This window comes from Chrysochloris asiatica, unplaced genomic scaffold, assembly GCF_000296735.1.
Source record: "Chrysochloris asiatica unplaced genomic scaffold, ChrAsi1.0 scaffold00123, whole genome shotgun sequence".
Lineage (NCBI taxonomy): Eukaryota > Metazoa > Chordata > Mammalia > Afrosoricida > Chrysochloridae > Chrysochloris > Chrysochloris asiatica.
In genome coordinates this window covers 5,175,093-5,196,996 of record NW_006408641.1, presented here as the reverse complement: position 1 = coordinate 5,196,996, position 21,904 = coordinate 5,175,093, and the positions used below count along the sequence as shown (strand labels likewise).

Below are 21,904 nucleotides of genomic sequence, written 5' to 3'. Positions count from 1 at the left end.
TTTCTATCACCAAGGCCATATTTTCCATCTATTGATCCTTCCTCTTTGCTCCCAACCTTTGCATTCCAATCACCAGTAATGATCAATACATCTTGATTACATGTTTGATCAATTTCAGATTGAAGAAGCTGGTAGAATTCTTCTATTTCATCCTCACTTGGTTTAGTGGTTGGTGCATATATTTGAATAGTAGTGGTATTTACTGGGGCTTCCTTGTAGACACATGAATATTATCCTATCACAGAGAGTGTTGTACCTTATGACTGATCTGGATCTGTTCCTTTTTGACAATGAATGCTGATCAGTTTCTCGTATTCTCAGTCATCATCATCAGCAGCAGCAGTTTTCTGTTCTCAGATGTCCCCATATGTGACCTTTACATTCAAATAAGGACCCTATTGTAAACCTTCCCTCTCTGTTCTTGATGTCTTGGGCCTTCTAGTTTATTTGAAGGGGCTTTATAAAGTTTATGGGAAAATTCCGTTTTTCGTGAACGTTTTGAGCCCTCGAGTATGCTTCTTACTCTTAGTGCTTGCCTTCTCCACTTTCCTCTCCATCTCTTTTCTCACTGACCTTCCATTTTTCCATGCATGATTTCGTTCTCCAGAGACTGATTCTTAAAGGAGAAAATACTGACACGATTGGTACCTGGGAGCTGGGGGAGCATACCCAAAAGCTGGGGTAGAGAGGTCAGGGCAAAGCATGTGAAGGGGATGCTTCTGAGAGGCCGGGACTGTAGAGTTTAGTTTGGGGGTGACGCGTCCAAGCTAAAGAGCTGAATTTCAGGGAGGGGGTGTTTCTGACTAGAGATAGCTTTAGAGTTGAGTGAGTGAGGGAGTGAGTGTGTGTGTGTGTGTGTGTCTGTGTGTGTGTGTGTGTTGTGGAGAGGTAGAGTAGGGGAAAAGAGAGATGAAAACAGCCCAGTATGCACAGAGTTGCCTGTTTAAGGAGTGGCTGGAATGAGAGCATGGACGTAAGCTTTTAGAATTTAAAGCTAAACTGTGGTTAGGCAGGGCCAGAGATGGTAGGCCTTAGGGAGAGTGCTAGGGAGTCTCATTGTCTCCTGAGGGAAGAGGTCCACCACTGATGACTGTGGAGCTGCCCAGTGTGGAGTTGGATAAGAAAGGGGGAGAAAGAGTGGGAATATTTGATATACTTGTGATGAAACAGCAGAAAAACATCCTAGAACTGACAGCACCAGCACACTGATCCTGTAACCAGGTGTTCTGTGAGGCCGGACCAGAGTCCTTAATATGTTTTCCTTAAATGCTTACATCTGACTGTATCCCTTAGGGACTAATTGCCTAAAGGTAAGTAAGGTTGGTGCTTTGCATTATGCTTTTTTTAAGGTGGAATGGTTTTGCATTGTTTTATTTGCTGATTTCTGTTGTTTTTAAGCTTAGAGTAATTAGAACAAATTGTTTTTGCATGACGTGAATACATGCATTATTGGCATCAATCATGCGTAGGTGATGTTTGAGAATAAAAATTGTGCAGGACTTGAAGTTATATGAAAAAATCTACTAGAAAACATGTTTGCTTGAGCAAATACCTTCACATTTTTATATAGGTATTTGTAAGGCTTATTATCTCAGACTGTGGGTCTGAAATGCAGTTCCCAGTTCAGAGAGTAATGATTGTACTTAAATAAAATGTTGCACTCTACACTATATGGGAATTCTCATTTACATTATATAGTAACTAGGATGACTAGCACTTAATTAAAAAAAAAAACACTATGTTTGCAGTTTAGACTTTTAAACCGTTTTCCCCGTTGTCAAGTAGCCTGAATTGACTCTGGTGCTTTTCATATAAAAACCCAACCAAAATGTATTGGACAGAATTTATTGTGATTTTGGATAGTAATTGAATTCTCCTTTTTTTAATGTGGCCTGCAGGAGATATGGATTTAGTCGCCAGAGCAAAACAGAAAAGGTAAGAAAAGCATAGATAATGGGGGAAAGTATTTGAGAGATGGAAGACATATACCCTTCCCCTCTCCTCTGCCTCTGCCAGGCTGGGCAGTTGCTCCTTGGGGGACCAAGAGGGTGGGGAGAGAGATAATGCCCACCAGGCCAGTACCTGGGCAAGTGAGGAAGCAGGATGCACCAGCACCCTTTGGTCACCATGTTTCCCTCCTCCATTTCTCACCTGCTCCATAGGAACCTGACAAGTGAGTGTGGAAGCTGGAAGTGAGGGGTGACTGACAGTGACAGTCCACTGTCATAAGAGAGTGAGCAGACGTCGCACTAAGCTAGACAGAGCTGTAAAATACAAGTGTGCCTGGACATAATCCCAGTGTGGAAAAAAATCAGGTCACGTAGGGTACAGTCCCTGCCTTGACCAAGGAGTCCCAAAGATTTTCATGAATTTCCTGCCTTGTGAATGGTTCTTCATGGTCAGCAACATGGCAGGTAAAACGCTTCCGTGGCATACTCTTACTGAGTTCCAGGCCCTTTATTAAGGGCTTTGTGTATCTTTTCACTTACTCTCTTGAACAGTTCAATTCCATGAAGAAGATACTTTTTCCTGTTTTTCTGATCAGAAGACTGAGGCTCTTGAAAATAAATGATTGTCTAAGATTACCCAACTCTTAAAGTTCTGTAATATGAATCTGTCTGACATCAAAATCTGTGTTCTTGAGTACTGTCTCTAAACAAATAAAAATGTTCTGGTATGGCCCTGTGGGCTAATGCACTGGACTGCAAGGTTGGTTTGAACCACAAGGTTGGCAGTTCAAATTCTCCAACTGCTCCCTGAAAACCCTTTACAGGGTCGCTGTGAGTCGGAACTGACTTGATGGCACCTAACAACAACAACAAATGACCTCTTAAAAAGTGAAGTCCTACAGCTTGTTTGTTGTTGTTATGTGCTGTGGAGTCGGTTATAACTTATAGTGACCCTGTACAGGGTTTCTGAGGCTGTAAATCTTTACAGGAGCAGAAAGCCTCATCTTTTTCCTGCAGAACAGCTGGTAGTTTCCAACTGCTGACCCTGAGGTTAGCAGCATGGTTCGTAACCACTACGCTACTCTCCACTGACCCCATATTTTCTTGAAGGAGACTCTACTTCCCCTGGATGCCCTGACCTCCTGTCCTTCTTCCAGGAGGCTGCCCTGACCTCATTAGCTGCTGCCTGCTTTCTGTGGTGACTCTGTATCAGTCACTGGAGGCAGCAACAGAAGCGATGGACACTTCAAGAGCTGGGCTGGCTGGCTTCAAACCCCAGCTCTGCCCTCATATGTGGCTTTAGACCATGTACTTCATCATTGTGCCTGTCTCACAGTTTGTTGTGAAGGTTCGAAATGTTAAGGATGTTTATTGATGCAACATGAACACATAATGAGCTCTCGTTGCTGTTGTTAAGTGCCATCAAGTCAGTTCCAACTCATAGTGACCCTGTATAGGGTTCCAAGGCTGTAAACCTTTGCAGGAACAGAGAGCCTTATCTTTCTCCTATGGAGCAGCTGGTGGACTCAAACCGCTGATCATGTGGTTCGCAGTCCAGTGCTTATCCTACTGAGCCACTGTGCTCCACAATAAGTTATAACTTTTTATTTTTAGTTTATTGGCAATTATTCATTCATTGATTGAGGTATCTTTTGTTTTGTTTTATTGTTACTTATTTTTTCCATACTTGGTTTTCACCCTATGAAACTTCATTTCCTCCGGAGCAGAATGATGGATGTTTTCTGTATATAAAGTGTGTCATGTGGCATCTAGTGTGTGACAAGGGTTTAAAATGTGTAGATTTAATTTGGTATATGTCATTAAATTCTGAAAAGAATGCATATGACTGTATTCTGAATTGAGGTAGTTTTTATTGGGACTAGAAAAATCATGAGATGCCTATGAAGTAGTATTCAAATTAAACATGTCTTGTCATGCTTATGCCAGAGTGGACATTTGACTTGGAATTCTTGTCCCTTGTAGATATGTCCAGCAGCTCCAACCCTCTCTTTCAACCCTAGAAGACTGCAATCCAGAGAAGTTAAGTCTAGGGTCATCCAGCTGCTGGATGGCGATGTGGAATTGAAACCAGGAAGGCTAGGCTTGCAGCCCATATTTTTATATTTTGAAAATAGTTAATCTAGTCTGTCTCGAGTGTGGTGTAGCCTGAGGCTGTATCCAGAGCATGCTGCTTAATCACCAGGTGAAAGCATTTAGATTTTTATCCTTCAGACTTGTGGTTTTCAAGCTTTTTTACTATTCTTAACGGTGAGAATTCTGTTTTTCATCATGAATTAGTACACACATACATACCCCAGAATCAAATTTCACAAAACAATACTTATCCTTTACTGCCTGCTAAGTACTCTTTGTCTCTTATTTTTATTTAGATGCTAGTCATAACTCCTGAATTTAATTTCCAGTAACGGAAATTAGTGAGCCTCAGGAGTCCTGGTGTGGCTCTGTAGGTTAACGCACTGGACTGCAAAGTCGCCTTGAACTGCAAGGTTGACAGTTCAGGCTCACCAGTCACTCCTTGGAATCCCTATACAGGGCCGGTATGGGTCGGAACTGACTCGACAGCATTTAACAACAACAACAATAAGCCTCAAGAAGGAGCTTTTGTGGAATAATTTTTAGTGCTCAAATGCTAATAACTAGGTCAGGGTCTGGAACCACCAGTTGCTTAAGAGAAAAAGATGTGGTAGTCTGTTTCCACAAAGATTATCATCTTGGCAACCCGGGGGTTCGTTCTGCTCTGTCTGACAGAGTCTCTGTGAGTTGGTTTTGAAATGAACCTCAACCGTCTGTTTGAAAAACATTCCTTTAAAACTACTGAAAGTGTTAAAAGTAGAAGGAAGGCACAAAATGTAAGGCTAGGTCTGGTAACGTGTATGACCTGATACTCATTTAATCATCAGGCAGTTGGGAAATGACGACAGCATTCACCTGCTTAGTCTGTGGTTGTAATGGAGGTTCAGGTCTCTGGAATTTTCCTTTCTCTCATAGGCTGTTTTGAGTATCCACATTTATGTTTTCTTTCACAGATTCATGCTTCTCCACAGTATTGTTCTTTCTCTGGAAAGAGTCCCCAGCTCCAGTGTTCAACCTTTTCATGTTTTCCCTTTCAGGCTGATGACAAGAAAACAGCCCTTTCTGCAGGACTCTCAGTAGCGGAAAAAGCTGAAGCCCATGAGGAGGATGAACTCCGAGCTGCTGAAGAGGTGCGTGACCTAAGTAGGCCTCAGGGTTCTGTTTAAATCATTCGGAGAGATCTTTTACTTTTGCCTCCAGCTTTCCAAATGAACAGCTCCTGGGAGCTACCCTTTCATGCCCATTCCAGGCTCCTTACACCACCAGCCATGAGACTCACCATAAAACTTTATTAAGGAAAACGACCCTTGGATTTCACTGCAAAGACCTAGTTAGGCATTCTGCTGAACTTATCAGTGGTCGCAGACCCTTACTGCTGTTTTTCCTTTTCCCTTTCAGCAGCGTATTCAGTCACTGATGACCAAGATGACTGCCATGGCAACTGAGGAGGTAAGGTGGACAGGTCAGAGGTGTCTCCCATTTCCTCGCCTCTTCAGCAGCCTTTTCTGAGTCTAGTGTTGCTATGCATGGAACCCCTGGGTGGGGAGCCTTGTGAGAGCAGGATGGAGACTGCCATACTGGAGCATACTGCAAGTCACACCTGTGACTAAGGAGCCATGTGCTCTGTTTCCTTCTAGCACCATCTGGGTGGAAAATAGAACCCAAGTTTATAGTTAGTCTCCACAGAGCTGAAGGCTTAAGTCATGTGCTCAGTAAGAATCATTCCTATTTTGACTGGGAAAGACCTGTGACAGTAAATAAAACTTAGGAGTTCTGAGATTCTCATCCTCCCCTATTTTTCTTCTCTCCTACCTGAGTTGTAGTTCTCTTCCCCCATTCCACCCCGCCCCTGCCCCAATTCCCCTTTGCAGCCTCTGTTTCGTGGCTCTTGGAATAGAGCAGAGAGGGTGAAAACCCATTCATTTTCCCAGGATACCCAGGGGCTGAGAAAAAATATTTCACATAGTCAGGAGGTAGAGAGCTGGCTTAACGTTTGTTCCAGTCTTTTTTTCTCTTCCTTCATGAATATGTGAGCAGCAACCAAATTATTCTCCCCCTGGAATATTACCTACTTTCTAATAATACTCAGTGCTCAGATTTTCCAGCTCTGTGAAAGACAATGCATAACCCTGAGAACATGTCTTCCTGTGATTGCAGAGCCGGCTCACTGCAAGCTCCGTGGGCCAGATCGTGGGCCTGTGCTCCGCAGAAATCAAGCAGATCGTGTCTGAGTATGCTGAGAAGGTATGTGCGAGGCCCAGCTGGACTCTTACTCTACAAGGCTTTGTTCTCTGACACCCCGCTCGCCCAGACTCTAGCAGTGATGAGGCTAGGCACCTTTGTCAAAGACCAGGAACTCCTGCTTTGCCATGCAAAACAATTAGTGTTTGCCATTAGCTAAATTAATTTGTGCATTGTCTATTTTTCTACACATACAAAGAGAAAACCTGTCTCTCTGAGTACTTATCACACTTGATAAATTGATGGCCAGGGTAGGGCACAAGCATCTCTCCTCTACCTGGCTTCTCATCCCTTGAGCTCAGTTTGTTGATGGAACTGAGGAGTGAAGCTCTGTCACATAGGCGATAACACCCCATAATGCAGCCTAACCCAAGGCAAACTTTGTTGCTCTACTATATTAAAAGGGTATAGGATGAACAGAAATCTGAAAGTCGTATTTCAGCATTAGAGTTTTATTTTTGTGTTTTTCCCATCCTAAGAATAGGCTGTAGGACCTTGAATATTTTAGGGAGATAGTGATTCATCATATTGCACATAACTGCTGCTAGCTAGGCTAAGATGTGTTGTCAGTGAATTCAGATTCATAGGGCATTGCTTCCCACCCTTCCTTCTGCGGTTACAGTCATTCTGCCCACTTGACGGTGTTGCCATCTGTGGAAATATCCAGCTTTGCTTTCCTGCAGGAGTCCAGCTCTCGCAGGGTCGCAGGACACTAGAGGAGACGCGGAGTCGGCGAAAATGAAAGCATGATGGCGCGCTCTCTCTATTTTTTTCTCTTCTCTTTTTTTCTCTCTGCCCTGGCTCAGCAAGTCTTTTATTTTTATACTTAAAATTACACAGTACATACTGATTTGATACTTTGATTTTCCCTTGAATTATTACACAGTTTCACTCATAACATTCCTTCACTCTGTGATTAGACAACCTTAACAGAAGTATTTCTGTGATGTCCAAACTGACCTTTCCATATCCTGTTCATTTTTCAACCATTGTACATTTTCCTTTTGACATCATCTCCTCTCCTACGTAAGTGATAAATTGTTTCTTCTTATTCTCACTAAAAGATCAAGTTAAACCTTACACAAATCATTTCCACTTATCAGACCCCTGATTACATCTTCTTAGTAATAAAAGTTTCTGTTAATCATCAATGTCTACACTACTTTATTGTTTCTACTAGGTGATTATCAGTCTTCTATCCTACATACTACACTACTATTTTCGTAGTAAAAGTATTACTAACATCTACTTAATTATTTTGTTTTTCCAAAGTATTCATTAAATTGATTAACCACAGTGTTCCTATGTTTCTTTCTTTTGAAGCTGTGAATAATAAGGCCCAACCTGGCTAATTGCTGCAGGGAATGTTATTAAGTTTAGACCATTTTTCACTTATGTTCACTATTCTCTGCCTATTTACGTAGGTGCCTGTATGTAATAGTGGGGGTTTGTGGATTCTGGCTGGTAATTGATTGTGGCGAGGTCTATAGGGGTTGGTCAGCTTCACTTTAGTATGTTATCTGCTTTTGTGATCTCATAAATGCAGTTACTTTGTACTTAGGTTTTCTGTGAATGGGAGTGGCTCATACAATTCCCTTTGAATTCAACCCATCGAAGCTGAAACAAGTGTTTCTAGACCGTTTTTTTCCTAAGGTCTGCAGAGCTCATAGCAAAAGCTGTGAATATGGCAATATTACATATTTTTACAAGTGAATTCAGAGTTATCCTAGAGAGGAGATAGAGGCCATCTTCTGAGATTCATCAGCATTGCATGATGTTTCTCCTTCTGCCGGGACTGTGTCAAACAGCAGAAGTGAAGCCGCTCTCTGCACTTTCCCATTCTCAGAAGCTTTGGTGACATATCAGCTCTGCCCCCACCTCCTGTTAAATACTCTTCTGAAAAGATTGCGTAGATGGTATACTCAGGGAAGCAGTGTCCACCGTAAATACAGCAGGCGGTCATCTCTCATCCAGCGAGGGGCCTGCTTTATGAACCGTGGCAATCAGTAAAACAGCTCGGAACATCTGGGATACAATAGGGTTCCCTTCTTTTCCTCCTCCATCTCCAAAGTTAATGCTTCTTCACATAGGTTTTTGGATCCAACTCTCTTAGCAACCACTGTTTTCTGTTTCTATTTGTTGTTGTTAGGTGCCATCGAGTCAGCACTGACTCATAGCGACCTTATGCACAGTAGAACGAAACACGGCCCAATCATGGGCCAATCTATCGTTGCCACGCTTGAGCCAATCCATCTTATTGGGGGTCTTGCTCCTTTTTTCTGACCCTCCAGTTTACCAAACATGATATCCTTCTCCAGCGACTGTTCCTTCCTGACAATATGTCCGAAGTATGAGAGACGGAGTTTGGCCATCCCTAGGAAAGGTGACATTGGACAAAAGTCATCTAAGATTTGATCAAGAAGGGAATTCAGGTTATCCTTGAGGCTTCCCTGTCAGGAACTCTTCCACACAGTGCAGATACACTCACCCAACTTCAGGGTGTTGGTGTGGAAGAAGTTGGCATTGCCCTGAGTAGAAAGTGTATAGATTTACTGTCGGCACACATAAGTCTGAGTCTACTTGCATTATGTTGCCACATAGTGTTTGCTGAACCCATTTAAAAAAAAAAAAAAAAAAAAGACTGACTGGGTCACTCATTGCTGTTTCTTCAGGAACTATGATTTCTATTTTTATACTTAGACACTGGGAGCATAGAGGAGCTTAGAATACCTTAAGAGGGAATAGAGGCAGGTGGTCATAGGTCATCTCCTTTGGTTGGCAGTACGCCTATCCTTCCCAGCCTTCTTCCTGCTTAGAGATCCTGGAGTGTATCTACCCAACTCAGCTTTGCCTTTTTCCTATTTCCTTCTGGGTCTTCTTTGTCTCCTATACCCTGAGATTTTTCTTCTTTACCTTTGCACAATAATGTGTACCCTACTCGATGGATGCATTTTGATATTCTTTATCCCAGTCTATTCTCTACCTCCATTCTGGTCTTCCAGAAAAGAATAAAATGGTTAGAAGTAATTTTGGACAGGAAACAATGCCAGGTCTCTTTCCAAGGATGTATGTAATTAAACTTTTCGTGGCCAATTGGAGGTCAAGAATCTGTTGCTTGTTGTTTTCACTGAATAGATGATATGGCATTACAGAAGAAGAGTTTTAGAATAACTTGTCTTTAATCTTATCCCCAAGGAGTCCTGGTAGCGTGGTGGGCTGCTTACTGTCAGGTCAGCAGTTCACACCCACCAAGCACTCTTCAGGAGAAGGATAAGGCTTTCTGCTCCCTCGGAAATCCTTTACAGGGTCCATGGCACACGACCACGACCACCACCACCAATTTTATCCCTGTGTGGCAATTTTTTCACATTTGTCAAATGTCTTCTAGTGTTTGTCCACATATTTAGTGTTCATGGTGGCAATCCGCATGTCTAACTAGGGTAGAATAATACAGTGGTTAAAACAACATTTGGAGTCATACCTGTCTCTCTCACTTCCCAAGTGCCCTCAGTACAGGGAATTACTTGATATGGCTCTTCTAGCCATATCATGACCATGGCTGGGTTGTTACTGAGAGCTTGTCAAGTCAATTCGGACTCATCGCGACTCTGTATAGGGTTTCTGAGGAGAGAGTGGGGAGTTTCCACCACTGACCTTTTGGATAGTAGTCCAGTGCTTATCCTAGAGTGCCACAGTGGACTAGAAAATAAATGTGAGCTGTTTGTGGTCAATCAGTGGCATTGGATGGCTTGCTAGTAATGTAAATAAGGTACATGGCACCTTTGGAGTTGTTGTTAAGTGCCATTAAGTTGATTCTAGCTCATAGCAAGTGGTACTATGCAAATAGTGTGTATGGAAATCTAGCCTGTGGATTGGTTACTTTTGTCATCCACTAGGTTTAAATTGCAGTCCTGGTGTGGCGCTGTAGTAAGATAAACACTGGACCTCAATGAGGATTGTTTGAACTGCAAGGTTGGCAGTTCAAATTCACCAGCTGCTCCTTGGAAACCTGCTCCACACAGGGTTCCTGTGAGTTAGAACTGATTCGATGGCACTAATCAACAGCGAAAACAGGTTTAAAATGAGCCATGTTAAAAAAAAGTAGAGCTAGGAGTAGATAATGTTCTTAGAACCCCAGCACCCCTGCATTGAACCTTCTTATCGAAGAAGTAGGGAGAGCTGTGACACCCAAGAAGTCCCGTGGATCAAGAAAGCTTAGTGCCTTCAGGCAGGAGGCTACTTTTCATAGTGGAACCAACCCATGGAGCTAGAGCTGAGCAACTTCAGGCTGAGGCTTACGTGAAGTGGAGTGCCTTTTAGCCATTTACTGACAGAGTTAAACGAATTGTAACATTGTCTGAGCAGGACAGAGGCCAAGGGACCATGTGGCTGAGAGGCCAGAGCCCAGAGAAAGGTGTGCCTGCAGGCATGGCTGAAAAGTCTTGACCAAAGAACTATTACCTGAGCATTTCTGAGACTGAATTGTAATCTTTTAACTTCCCTAGTCAGCGTAGTGGTTACGAATCGGGCTGCGAACCTTAAGGTCAGCGGTTTGAAACTACCAGCCGCTTCGCGGGAGAAAGATGAGGCTTTCTACTCCCGTAAGGATTTACACCCTCGGAAACCCTGTACAGGGTCGCTATGGGTCGGAACCGACTCAATGGCACTTAACAACAACAACAACAATAACAAGTCAGACATTCATCTGCCAGTTTGTCATAGTGTGTGTATTATATGTTGCTGTGATGCTGTAAACTATGCCACCAGTGTTTTAAAATTCAGCCGGATACGCCCGTGGTGAATAGGTTTCAAGTGAGTTATAGGCAAAGGACAGACTAGGAAGAAAGAGAGGCAGACTGCTTCTGAATGTTTAGCCACTGAAAAGCTTAGGAATAGCAGTGAAACACTGTCCAATACCACCAGAATACTGAATATTAAATCATGGTAAAGAACACCAAAATATTGTCAGATATGGTACCAGACAATAAGCCAATCAGATTGGAAGGCACTCAAAATATAACTGGGGAAAGAGCTGTCTTCTCAAAGTAGAGTTGCTCTTAACATAAACGGAATATTCTTTCAGGACCTTCATTTGTCAATGGGCACAACTCAGAATGAGGAGAAACAGCTGTAAACATCCAAACAATCAGAATATGGAATGTACAAACTATGAATCTAGAAAAATTGGAAGTTTTCAAAAATGAAATGGAACACATAAGGATCGATATCCTAGCATTAGTGAGCTGAAATGGGTGGGTACTGGCCATTGTGAATCTGATTTACTAAGTCAAGAATGACAAATTGAAGAGGAATAGCATCACATTCATCATCAAAAAGAATTTTTCCAGATGTATCTTGAACTATAATGCTGTGATAGGATGATATTTGTACACCTACAAGGAAGGCTAGTTAATACCACAATTATTCAGGTTTACGCATCAACCACTAAAGCCAGTGATGATGAAATTGAAGAATTCTATCAACTTACTGAGTCTGAAATTGATTAATCAATGTATGTTGATAATTACTGGTGATTGGAAAGCACAGGTTGGAAAAAGAGAAGAAGTCAATAGTTGGAAAATATGGCCTTGGTGATAGAAACGATGCTGCGTATCGCTTTGTTAGAATTTGTGATAGAATTTTGCAAGACCGATGAATTCATTGTAAAAATCTTTTTTAAACAACATAGAAGATGAATGTGCACATGTGTCTTACCAGATAGCATGCATAGGAATCAAATTGACTACATCTGTGGGAAGAGATTGTCGAAACACTCCATGTCATTAGTCAAAAGAAGGCAGACTGTGGAACAGATCATCTGTTGCTCATATGCAAGTTCAGGCTGAAGTGAAGAAAATTAAAACAAGTCCATTAAAGCCAGAATTTGACCTTGAATTTATCACCTGGATTTACAGATTATCTCAAGAACAGATTTGATGGATTAGATACTACTGACTGAAGACAGAAGAGTTGTAGCGTGGCATCAAGAAGAAAGCAAAAGGTCATTAAGAAGACAAAAAAGAAGGAAAGGATCAAAATGTGTGTCAGAAGAGACTCAAATTTGCTCTCCAGCTAGAGATGTTAGAGCAAACAGAAGAAATGAGGAAGTAAAGAGCTGAACAGAAAATTTCAAAGGGTAGCTCAAGTAGACAAAGTCCAAGTATTGTAATGTACAAAGACCTGAAGTTAGAAAGCCAAAATGGAAGAACATGCTTAGTATTTCTCAAGCTTAAAGAACTGAGGAAAAAATTAAATCCTTGACTCGAAACATTGAAGGATTCTATGGGTAAAATGAAGTCCTGATGTAGCACTGTGGGCTAATGTGCTGGAATGCAAAGTCATTTGAACCACAAGGTTGGTGGTTCAAGCTCACCAGCCACTCCTTGGAAACCCTATACAGGGTTGCTGTGGGTCGGAAACGACTTGACAGCACTTAAGAACAACAACAATGGGTAAAATATTGGCAATTTAAACTCCAAGGTTGATGGTTCAAGGTCACCAGCTACTTGAAAACTCTATACAGGTTCACTATGAGTTAGAACTGACTCAACGGCACTTAATAATAACAGCAACAATGGGGAAAATATTGAATGATACAGAAAGCATCAGAAGAAGATGGAAGGGAAAACACGAAGTCACTATACCAAAAGAAATGAAGTTTAACCATTTCAAGAGGTAGCATATGATCAAGATCCATGGTACTAAGAAGTAACTGGCTTACAAGTTTTCAAGAAGAAGCCTAGATCCAGAGGGCGCGGAGGAAGGTAGAATCTCCACTGAGTAGTATCCAATGTGTCTGGGCAGGGCTGATGAAAGGAGATGCATATAGGTCTGTTGTGATGCGATAGTGAATAATTGTTATCAGGACTGATTGTGAGGGTTGGAAACGTAAAGGTAGACGTTTGTAGCAAAAGGAGGGGAGTGATTGACTTGCAGTCTAGGAGCAGAGGTCCCTGGGACTATCAGGGGAGAAGAGCGGAGAGTGGGACCCTACCCAGAGAAGTAGTGATGCCAGAGTTGGAGCAACTGAAGACTTCAGACCCAGAGAGGGAGAGGGACTGTGCTGACAACTGGGGCGCAGGCTTGCAGGGTATACCCTTTGTTTGGTTGATGATGCATGGAGGGGATTGTAATCATGGCAGTGAAACGATAAACAATAGGATGAATGTAAAGCTAATGTTCTCCAATGTAAACTATCACATAATTCACAATGAAACATTAAAAAAAGAAAAAAGACCCATGGTACTAAAGGAAAACATCCAAGATGCAGTGCATGCATTGGCAAAGAACAAGGCTCTGGGAATTGATGGAATACAAATTGAAATCTTTCAGCAAATGGAGTCAGCACTGGAGGTACTCACACATCTGTGCCAAGAAATTTGGAAGACAGCTACCTGACCAACTGATTGGACGAAATCCTTATTTATGCCCATTCCAAAGAGAGGTGATCAACGAAATGCAGAAATCATCAGACAGTATCATTAATCTTACGTGCAATTAAAATTTTGCTAAGCATAATTCAAAAATGGCTGCACCAGCACATTGACAGGAAACTGCCAGGAGTTCAAGCCGGACTCACATGAGAATGTAGGATGAAGGTGTACCATGACTGATATTAGATGAATCTTGGCTGAAAGCAGAGACTACCAGAAAGATGTTTACCTGTGCTTTATTGACAATGCAAATGCTTTCAACTGTGGATCATGACAAACTATGGACAACACTGCAGAGAATGAGTATTCCAGAACACTTAATTGTTCTCATAATGAATGTGTACATAGACCAAGAAGCAGTCAGTAGATCAGAACAAGGGGACACTGTATGGTTTAAAATTAGGACAGGGGTACACCAGGGTTGCAGTCTTGTACCCTGCTTATTCAGTCTATAAACTGAGCAGACAATTGGATGAACTGGATTATATGAAGAAGAGCATGGCATCAGATTGGAGTAAGACTCATTAACAACCTGCGATAGGCAGATGATACAACCTTGCTTGCTGAAAGTGAAATGGACTTTAAAACTTTACTGATGAAGATTAAAGATCATAGCATTCCTTATGGGTTGCCCTCAATATAAAGAAAACAAAAATTCTATCCACTGGATCAATAAATATCATCATGATAAATGGAGAAAATATTAAAGTTATCAAATACCTCATTTTCCTTGGACTCACTGTCAACACTCGTGGAATCAGCAGTCAAGATATCCAAGGATGTATTGCATGAGGCAGATCTGCACAAGACCTCTTTAAAAGTGTTGAAGAGCAAAGACATCAGTGTGAGCATGCCTGACCCAACCCATGGTATTTTCAGTAACTTTGTATATGCTTGTGAAAGTTGGACAGTGGATAAGGAAGACCGTTAAAAGTATTGAGACATTTGAGTTGTGGTGTTGGAGAATATTAAAAGTAGCATGGAGTATTAGAACAAATCTACCTTGGAAGAAGTACAGCCAGAACACTCCTTTGAAGCCAGGGTTGTGAGACTTCATCTCATACTCCAGACATATTATCATGAGGGACCAGCCTCTGATCATGGTAGGATCAGCCAAAAAGAAAAAGGGTTGGCATAGTAGCAGCAGCAGTGGGCTCAAGCTTAACGATGATTGTATAGATGTTTCAGGCCTGAGAAATGTTTTATTCTGTTGTAGATAAGGTCACTGTGAATCAGAACTGACTTGATGGCACCTAACAACAACAACGTCCCTAGTAAATCCCATTATCCTAAGTATACTCTGAGCTTTGTATGTCATTGCATAGGATTATGGAAGCCATTAGAGAAGTAAAAGGTACCATGAGAGGAATGCTTAATATCATAATTGGTAGAGAAGGTTGGAGTTTGGAGGCGTGTCTTAGCTTTGCCTCCGAAACCTTATACAGGATCACTAATGAGTCGGAACTGACTGGACACCACTTAACAACATGTGACCTTGACCAATTTATTTAACCTCTTTTATGTCATCATCTAGGGGAGCCCCAGTCGAGCTTGTTCAGGGTAAAGTGTGCATGACCACCTTTGCCATCCCTCCTGGCTCTGCATTGCTGGTGCTCTCTACACTCTACCCGTTTCTGACTCTCTCCCTTGAGTAGGAGGCCAGATCCTACTGGGGATTAATCACAGAATCAAAGAGCAGTGAAAATGGTGGCACGTAGGCACTAACTGACACACAATCACACATAAGCTGCTGAGAGCTTCTCCCGGGTGTCTGAGTGACTCTTCAATCACTGGAAAATACAACAAACATTTAAAATGTTCTCAGCCAGTTCTGTAAAAGACTGAAGACTTTCAACGTCTTGATCTTACTTCCATTGTTAGTTGTATTCTGGGTTATCAACAGACTTGTGTAAGGAGTTTTTTCTTAATAGGTTTTTGAAATTTGCCTGTCCAGCAAATTTTAGATCCTGTTTTCCTTTGCTTCTGACCTTTGATTCTGAAGAACGTTCTCTGGCAATTAACCAGAAGCCTATACTCTTGTCTTGAAATTCTCTCTCTCTAGAGGGTCACGGGAGTCACACCAGGTGATGAGGACCTTGGGTGTAGCCATAAAGAGTGATGGCCAGCGTGTGGTTGAAGATGTACATGTAATCATACAAAGGAAAGAAGGTTCGGTTCTCTCTCTTCTACAGAATATAGATAGCCAGATTTGATTAGGGTAGATTTTGTCCCTCTCTCTGGTGATCGTTTTCATTCCACTCTGTGATGCACTCAGCAAGAAAGCCTCTTCAGTTCTCACTCACTTGGACACTGTGCTTTTTAGGAGCCTTTTCTTAGCTATTGATAGAAATCCTACCCAGCGGGCTGGCATAAGCAAAAAGGAGACTTTGTCAGCTCTCATCACTGGGAGGTCTGTGAATCCAGAGGTTCCAGGTGTTCAGACAGCCTCATTGTCTCTCATTTTGTCTCATGATTTTCTCCCTGCAAGCCTGGCCATGGGCTGTTTCAGTCTTAGAGCACTCACTGGTCCAGCATCTGTTTATAAAATCCTAAGGAAGGACTGCTCTGACATGGCTCAGGTTGCATGTTCCTTCCTAGGTCAGTCCTGGTGGCCAGAAAGTGATCCCCAAAGGTAGGGTCGCTGTTACTAAAACAGAGGATGCTAGGCACATGTGAACACCTCCATAAAGCCTTTGCTCATAGTACGTCCTCAGAAAAATGTGTGTAACTAAATCGGATGGAATTGATTCAGAGTCATAGATTATCTTTATTATATCTCCTCTCTTGAAGTAACTATGTTATTTCTGTGTCCTGGTTGGGTGACCCCTTGACTGTTTCCAGTTAGTGTCATGAAGGCTATTGCAAAGGGGAAAAAAAAGCACAAATTTGAAGGTAATTTCAATCTTCAACTGAGAATTAACAGAATTGACACCTAAATTTATTCTTTCAGCACATTAATATTGAGCACTTACTATGTCCCAGTCAGTATTAGGAATAGATGACAGGGATAGAGCTTTAATTCTATTTTCCACAAACTTTTTGAAGCCCCCCTCATACATGCTGCCACAAGGAGCTCTCAGCTAAAAGTAATAAGCTTATAAAAAGATAAACTACAGAATAACATAATTTATGCACTCTCAAAGTGGACACCAACTGTTGTCCTTGGTTTCAGTTACCATTTGAAATGCCAGTGTCTACCCAAAGAAAATTGGTTGGAACTATTGATAGTGAAGTTTTTTTTTTTTCTGTAGTAGAATAGATGTTTGTAGTTGAGGTGAAGTAGAAACAGATGTTGTAAGAGGACTGAGTGAAGATTCTACACTGGGTTAGAAAGTCATAGAATCTTAGGAACCCAGAGACTCCGGCTACTTTGTTAGAGAATCAGGACTCAGCTGGACCCAGCACTGATTTCTAGTAAGCTGAAATGTTAATGTCCCCAATCATGTCATTCTGCCCTGCCCCAAAACTCTCAGCAGTATCAACATGTGGAATTAGGGGAGAGCACTAGTTTAAGGGAAGAGTAGCTGTCTTGGCTGTGCCCACAGATTGGAACAAAAACCAACAAAAAACCAACTCAGGAACAGGAGAAAAGAGGAGTGCATGTAGATTTTTATTCACATCTTAAAGCTGTGCCTCTCTGGAAGACCAAGATTTCATTTCTGGTTCCCTGGTGCTTAACAAGTAATAAATATTTAGTAATGGCTGATAAATGACTAGAAGACTCTATGGAGGCTCACTAATAGCCATTCGGAGACTGCCGAGCCTCGGGTTGGCCCTTCTCTGATGTTGTGGAGATCCACTCGTTTCCTTCATAGCACGTTTCACAATGCACTGTTTTGTCTGTTTGCCTGAATGTTTGTTTAGCATGAGAACTGGAGTCATTATTTATCTCCACAGCCTGACATTTGGGGGTTTTCATGAACATTCCTTAAAGGAGAGGGAGAAGGAGAAAAAAGAGGTATCAAATCTCTCTTCTTCCATAGCACAAGATAAGCATCAGGGACAAGGGAAGGTTACACACATTTATGAAAGAGTGTGTCTTACCTGACTAGACTGAATCTCCACAGATAAGGCCTCTGTCATTTGTCCAGCACATCATACGGCCTCAGCAAAGGTTAGGTGAACTAACAAAGAGGATTTGTTGTTAGAAAATAATCAGTGTGTAGTTTTTCTTCTTTTGCTAATGTTTATGCACTGTAGTTGCTTAGTTGTAAAAATCAAAGCTTAAAATTACCTGGCTTTGGCAAATACTCTCAAGAAAAAAAGCTAACTTTACCAGTACAGCTACCGCCCTGGATTCCCACTTTCACTTACTCTTTGAGCTTCTAGGATTTCTTGTTACCTCAGAGATTTTCTAAAAGATATTTCTAAGGTAATTTGTCTTATCTGTTGACTTGTTTCATTGGAAGGACTCTGTTTAGTGTAGAGAAGGACTGGCACCCTTGTGAGGTAGGGATTCTTTTTTGATTGTCAGATTCGTGCCCACCTATTGGTGGGGAGAAGGGATGACAGGAGACATTCCTGAATTAGGAAGAAAGGTGATGTGTAGGTGACCTCTTAGGTCTCTTTCTATTACGAAAAGTATATAGTATTAGTTAATCATTTTCTGTTTCGTGTAAGAATTTACCATTCTGAACTGGATTAAGACTATCGGATGACATTTTCATGTTTCCTCTAAGAATAGAAGTTGCGACTATCAATTATTAGAAAACATTGAATCTATAGTAGAGTCATCTTAGTCCACACTGACTTTTAAAAGCATATTCGTAATCTGAACTCATTGGACAAATTTAGATTAGCATTATTATCCTAATTGTAAGGTAAACACAAATTGACTATTTGTAGATAGGTTGGCATTCTTTGAGAAATGTTGCATGTAGAATTCAGTTAAGATGCTCCCAAATTCCATTGTTTTCTGTTGAGGATTGCATATTAAAGCTCTCTGTCCTCATTTCCATCTCTCCAACCTTATCTCATCTTCCAGATCTAACTGACTATTCTCAGCTTTCCTTCCTATCCTAATTGTCAATGACCAGACCATCAGCATGAGACATAACTGCTTTATGGACCAATTTCTGTCTGTATCACTCTGAATTCTCATGGCTTTGGGGAGGTTATGTGAAAGAAATAAAAATTTAGAGTACTTAATAAAAGGTATAAGGAGCTCTGGTAGTATAGTGGTTACAAGTCGTACTGCTAGTCTCAAGGTTCAAAACTAGCTGACAGTTTGAAACTACCAGCTATTGCGTGGGAGAAAGATGAGGCTTTCTGCTCCTGTAAAGATTTACCGCCTTGGAAACCCTATACAGGGTCGTTATGAGGTGGAACTGACTCCACAGCACACCACCACCAATAAAAGGGATATTTGGAGAAATAGAGCAGTCAGCTTTCCATTGACTAGGTGAGAAACTATCTTCAGTTAAGCTTTGGAATAAACTTATATTTGTCCAAAAATTACTTTCCATTAAACAAAGCAGCTTCCTTAAGCACTCAAAGACAAAGGGAAGAGCTCACAAATGTATATATTCTATGGACTTGTTCATATGCATTTTATTCATTTTAATTGGGCTAGAGAAATGTCAGATATAGAAATTATACGTACTACCCTGGTATTAGTGTGTAGTAATGGCGTAGTGGTTACGAATCGGACTGCGAACCTTAAGGTCAGCGGTTCGAAACTACCAGCCGCTCCGTGGGAGAAAGATGAGGCTTTCTACTCCCGTAAAGATTTACACCCTCATAAACCCTGTACAGGGTCGCTATGGGTTGGAACTGACTCGATGGCACTTAACAACAACAACAACAATGCTTTACAAATGCAAATGTAACTGAGTCCAGGTATGACACCATAGGATAAGCATTCGACTGCAGGGTCAGTTTGAACTGCAATGTCACTGGTTCAAACTCACCAGCCACTCCTTGGAAACCCTGTACAGGGTTGACAGCTCTTGACAACACCTGAGCCAGTGAGACTTGGTACTTAGCAGTGACAGAAAATGTTTTGAAAGCCCAAGTTTACTTGAAACATACATATACTTGTATCCTTATATCAGAGATGCAATAGTTGGTCTGTATATAGACTTATAACTTCAAGATCTCTTCTTTGCTCTGCAAGCATTTTCTCTGTTTGTATTGAATCATCTGTCCAGGAGAAGAATCAGAAACTACTTTCTTCTCTCAATGTTACGTGAATGTGACCCCTTGGTGGACCTACTCATTGTGAGTCGAATGCTAATGAAGCCGTCCCAATCAATGGATGGATTCTCTAGTAAGATAGGCCACTTAGAATAAAGTAGTGTTTCTCAAAATACAGTCTCAGGACTTCTTTTCCAAATATTACATGTTAATGTTATCACTTTGATAACATCATCACATGTAGCATTTGTAAAATTCTACTGTATATCCATGAGAGAATGAGAATGGAAAAGATGCATAAAGCAAATAGCATCTTAGTATCATTATGAAAAGAGTTTTCACCTTACAGATGCCTGAAAGAGTTGTGCGGGACCATGTGATGTCAAGCAGAGACATCTGCCATGTGGGGTAGTTCAAGTGAATGGGAAGCCTACTTAAAATGTCAACAAATCATGAGCTATAAGACATATAATTCCTCTAGTAAAAGTAAAATGCTCTGAGGTTATTCCACTGGTACTGTGGAAGAGAGTGTTAGGGAATCTCTGTTGGATGTTAAAACCCAGAGTTGAAATTAGCTGTAGGGAAACTATTCACTATATGATGGGTTAAATGGGCCAAATTAATCTTCTGATTCAGAGTGACACAGCCAGAGTGGGGAGATGTAATTATTGTTGTTGTTGTTAGGTGCCATCGAGTTGGTACCGACCCATAGCGACCTTATGCACAGCAGAAGGAAACACTGCCCAATCCTGAGCCAACCTCACTACTGTTGCCACACTTGAGTCCATCGATGCTGCCACTTGGCCAATCCATCTCGTTGGGGGTCTTCCTCTTTTTCTCTGACTCTCCACCTTACCAAACATGATATTCTTCTCCAGTGACTGGTCCCTCATGACAATATGTCCAAAGTATGAGAGACAAAGTTTGGCCATCTTGGCCTCTAAGGAGCACTCTGGCTGCACTTCTTCCAAAACAGATCTATTGGTTCTTTTGACAGCCCATGGCACTTTCAATATTCTCCTCCAACACCATAACTCAAAGGCATAAATTCTTCTGTGGTCTTTTTTATTCACTGTCCAGCTTTCACATGCATATGAGGTTATTGAAAATACCATGGCTTGGGTCAGGTGACATCTTTGCTCAACACTTTAAAAAGGTCTTGTGCAGCAGATTTGCCTCGTGCAGTCTGTCATCTGATCTCTTGACTGCTGCTTCCGTGAGCGTTGATGGTTGATCCAAGAAGAATGAAGTCCTTGACAACTTCAATCTTTTCTCCGTTGATAAGAATGTTGTTTATTGGTCCAGTGGTGAGGATCTTTGTTTTCTTTACAATGAAATGTAATCCATACCGAAGGCTGTGCTCTGTGATCTTCATCAGTAAATGTTTTAAGTCCTCTTATTATTATTAGTTCATAGTAATTCTGTTGTTGTTAAGTGAGTCAGAGATGGAGGGAGTCTATCCTCTTCTCCTTTTTCTGACACCCTAAAATAATATTCAGAAACAGTTCTCCTCGCCCCCAACTGCAGGTTGTGACAATCTTGGTATTTATAAAATTGAATGCATTTAGGAAGATAACTCCAAAGGCCCAAAGCTATAGTCTAGAGTATGTTTGTTAACATTTTACAGTTTTTTCCAGCTTTCAAGTCTAGATACATTGCTGTAACAAATGCCTATTTTCTTTATGGTCTACCTACCCAGGAAATAGAAAATGGTATTTCTTTAACTTTTATGCAACCATATGCTGTTGGTTGTATTTACCTCCACAGCTGTTAAGCAGAAAAACACTCATCATCTGTTAATGAAGCTGCTGAATTATTCAGGGAAGTTTTTAACCCAGTGAGTGGCAACGGGGCCTTCCCCATTTCTCTTCATTTTCCCATCCCTGGCTCCTTCCTCAAGGGTAAATATACCAGACTTTTAAGTCCAAACATGCAGGGAAAATCAAATACCTAAGTAATTTTGTTGTACTTGGACTTAAAAGTAATGGCTAAGTTGGATTTGGGATAACAAAGGAAATCTGGTCATAAAGGATATTTGTTTAATAAAACTTT

At 41.4% G+C, this 21,904-nt stretch overlaps 1 protein-coding gene across 1 annotated transcript in view; it reads left to right on the top strand.

Moving 5' to 3' along the window:
- The window catches only part of CCDC93 (coiled-coil domain containing 93), a 105,039-nt gene that overhangs the window by 46,292 nt on the left and 36,843 nt on the right, over positions 1–21,904 (top strand). Inside the window, exons 7-10 of the mRNA XM_006868740.1 lie at positions 1,899–1,935; positions 5,081–5,173; positions 5,442–5,492; positions 6,201–6,287. Of these exons, the coding sequence (XP_006868802.1) occupies positions 1,899–1,935; positions 5,081–5,173; positions 5,442–5,492; positions 6,201–6,287 (268 nt within the window). The remainder of the gene's footprint in view (positions 1–1,898; positions 1,936–5,080; positions 5,174–5,441; positions 5,493–6,200; positions 6,288–21,904) is intronic.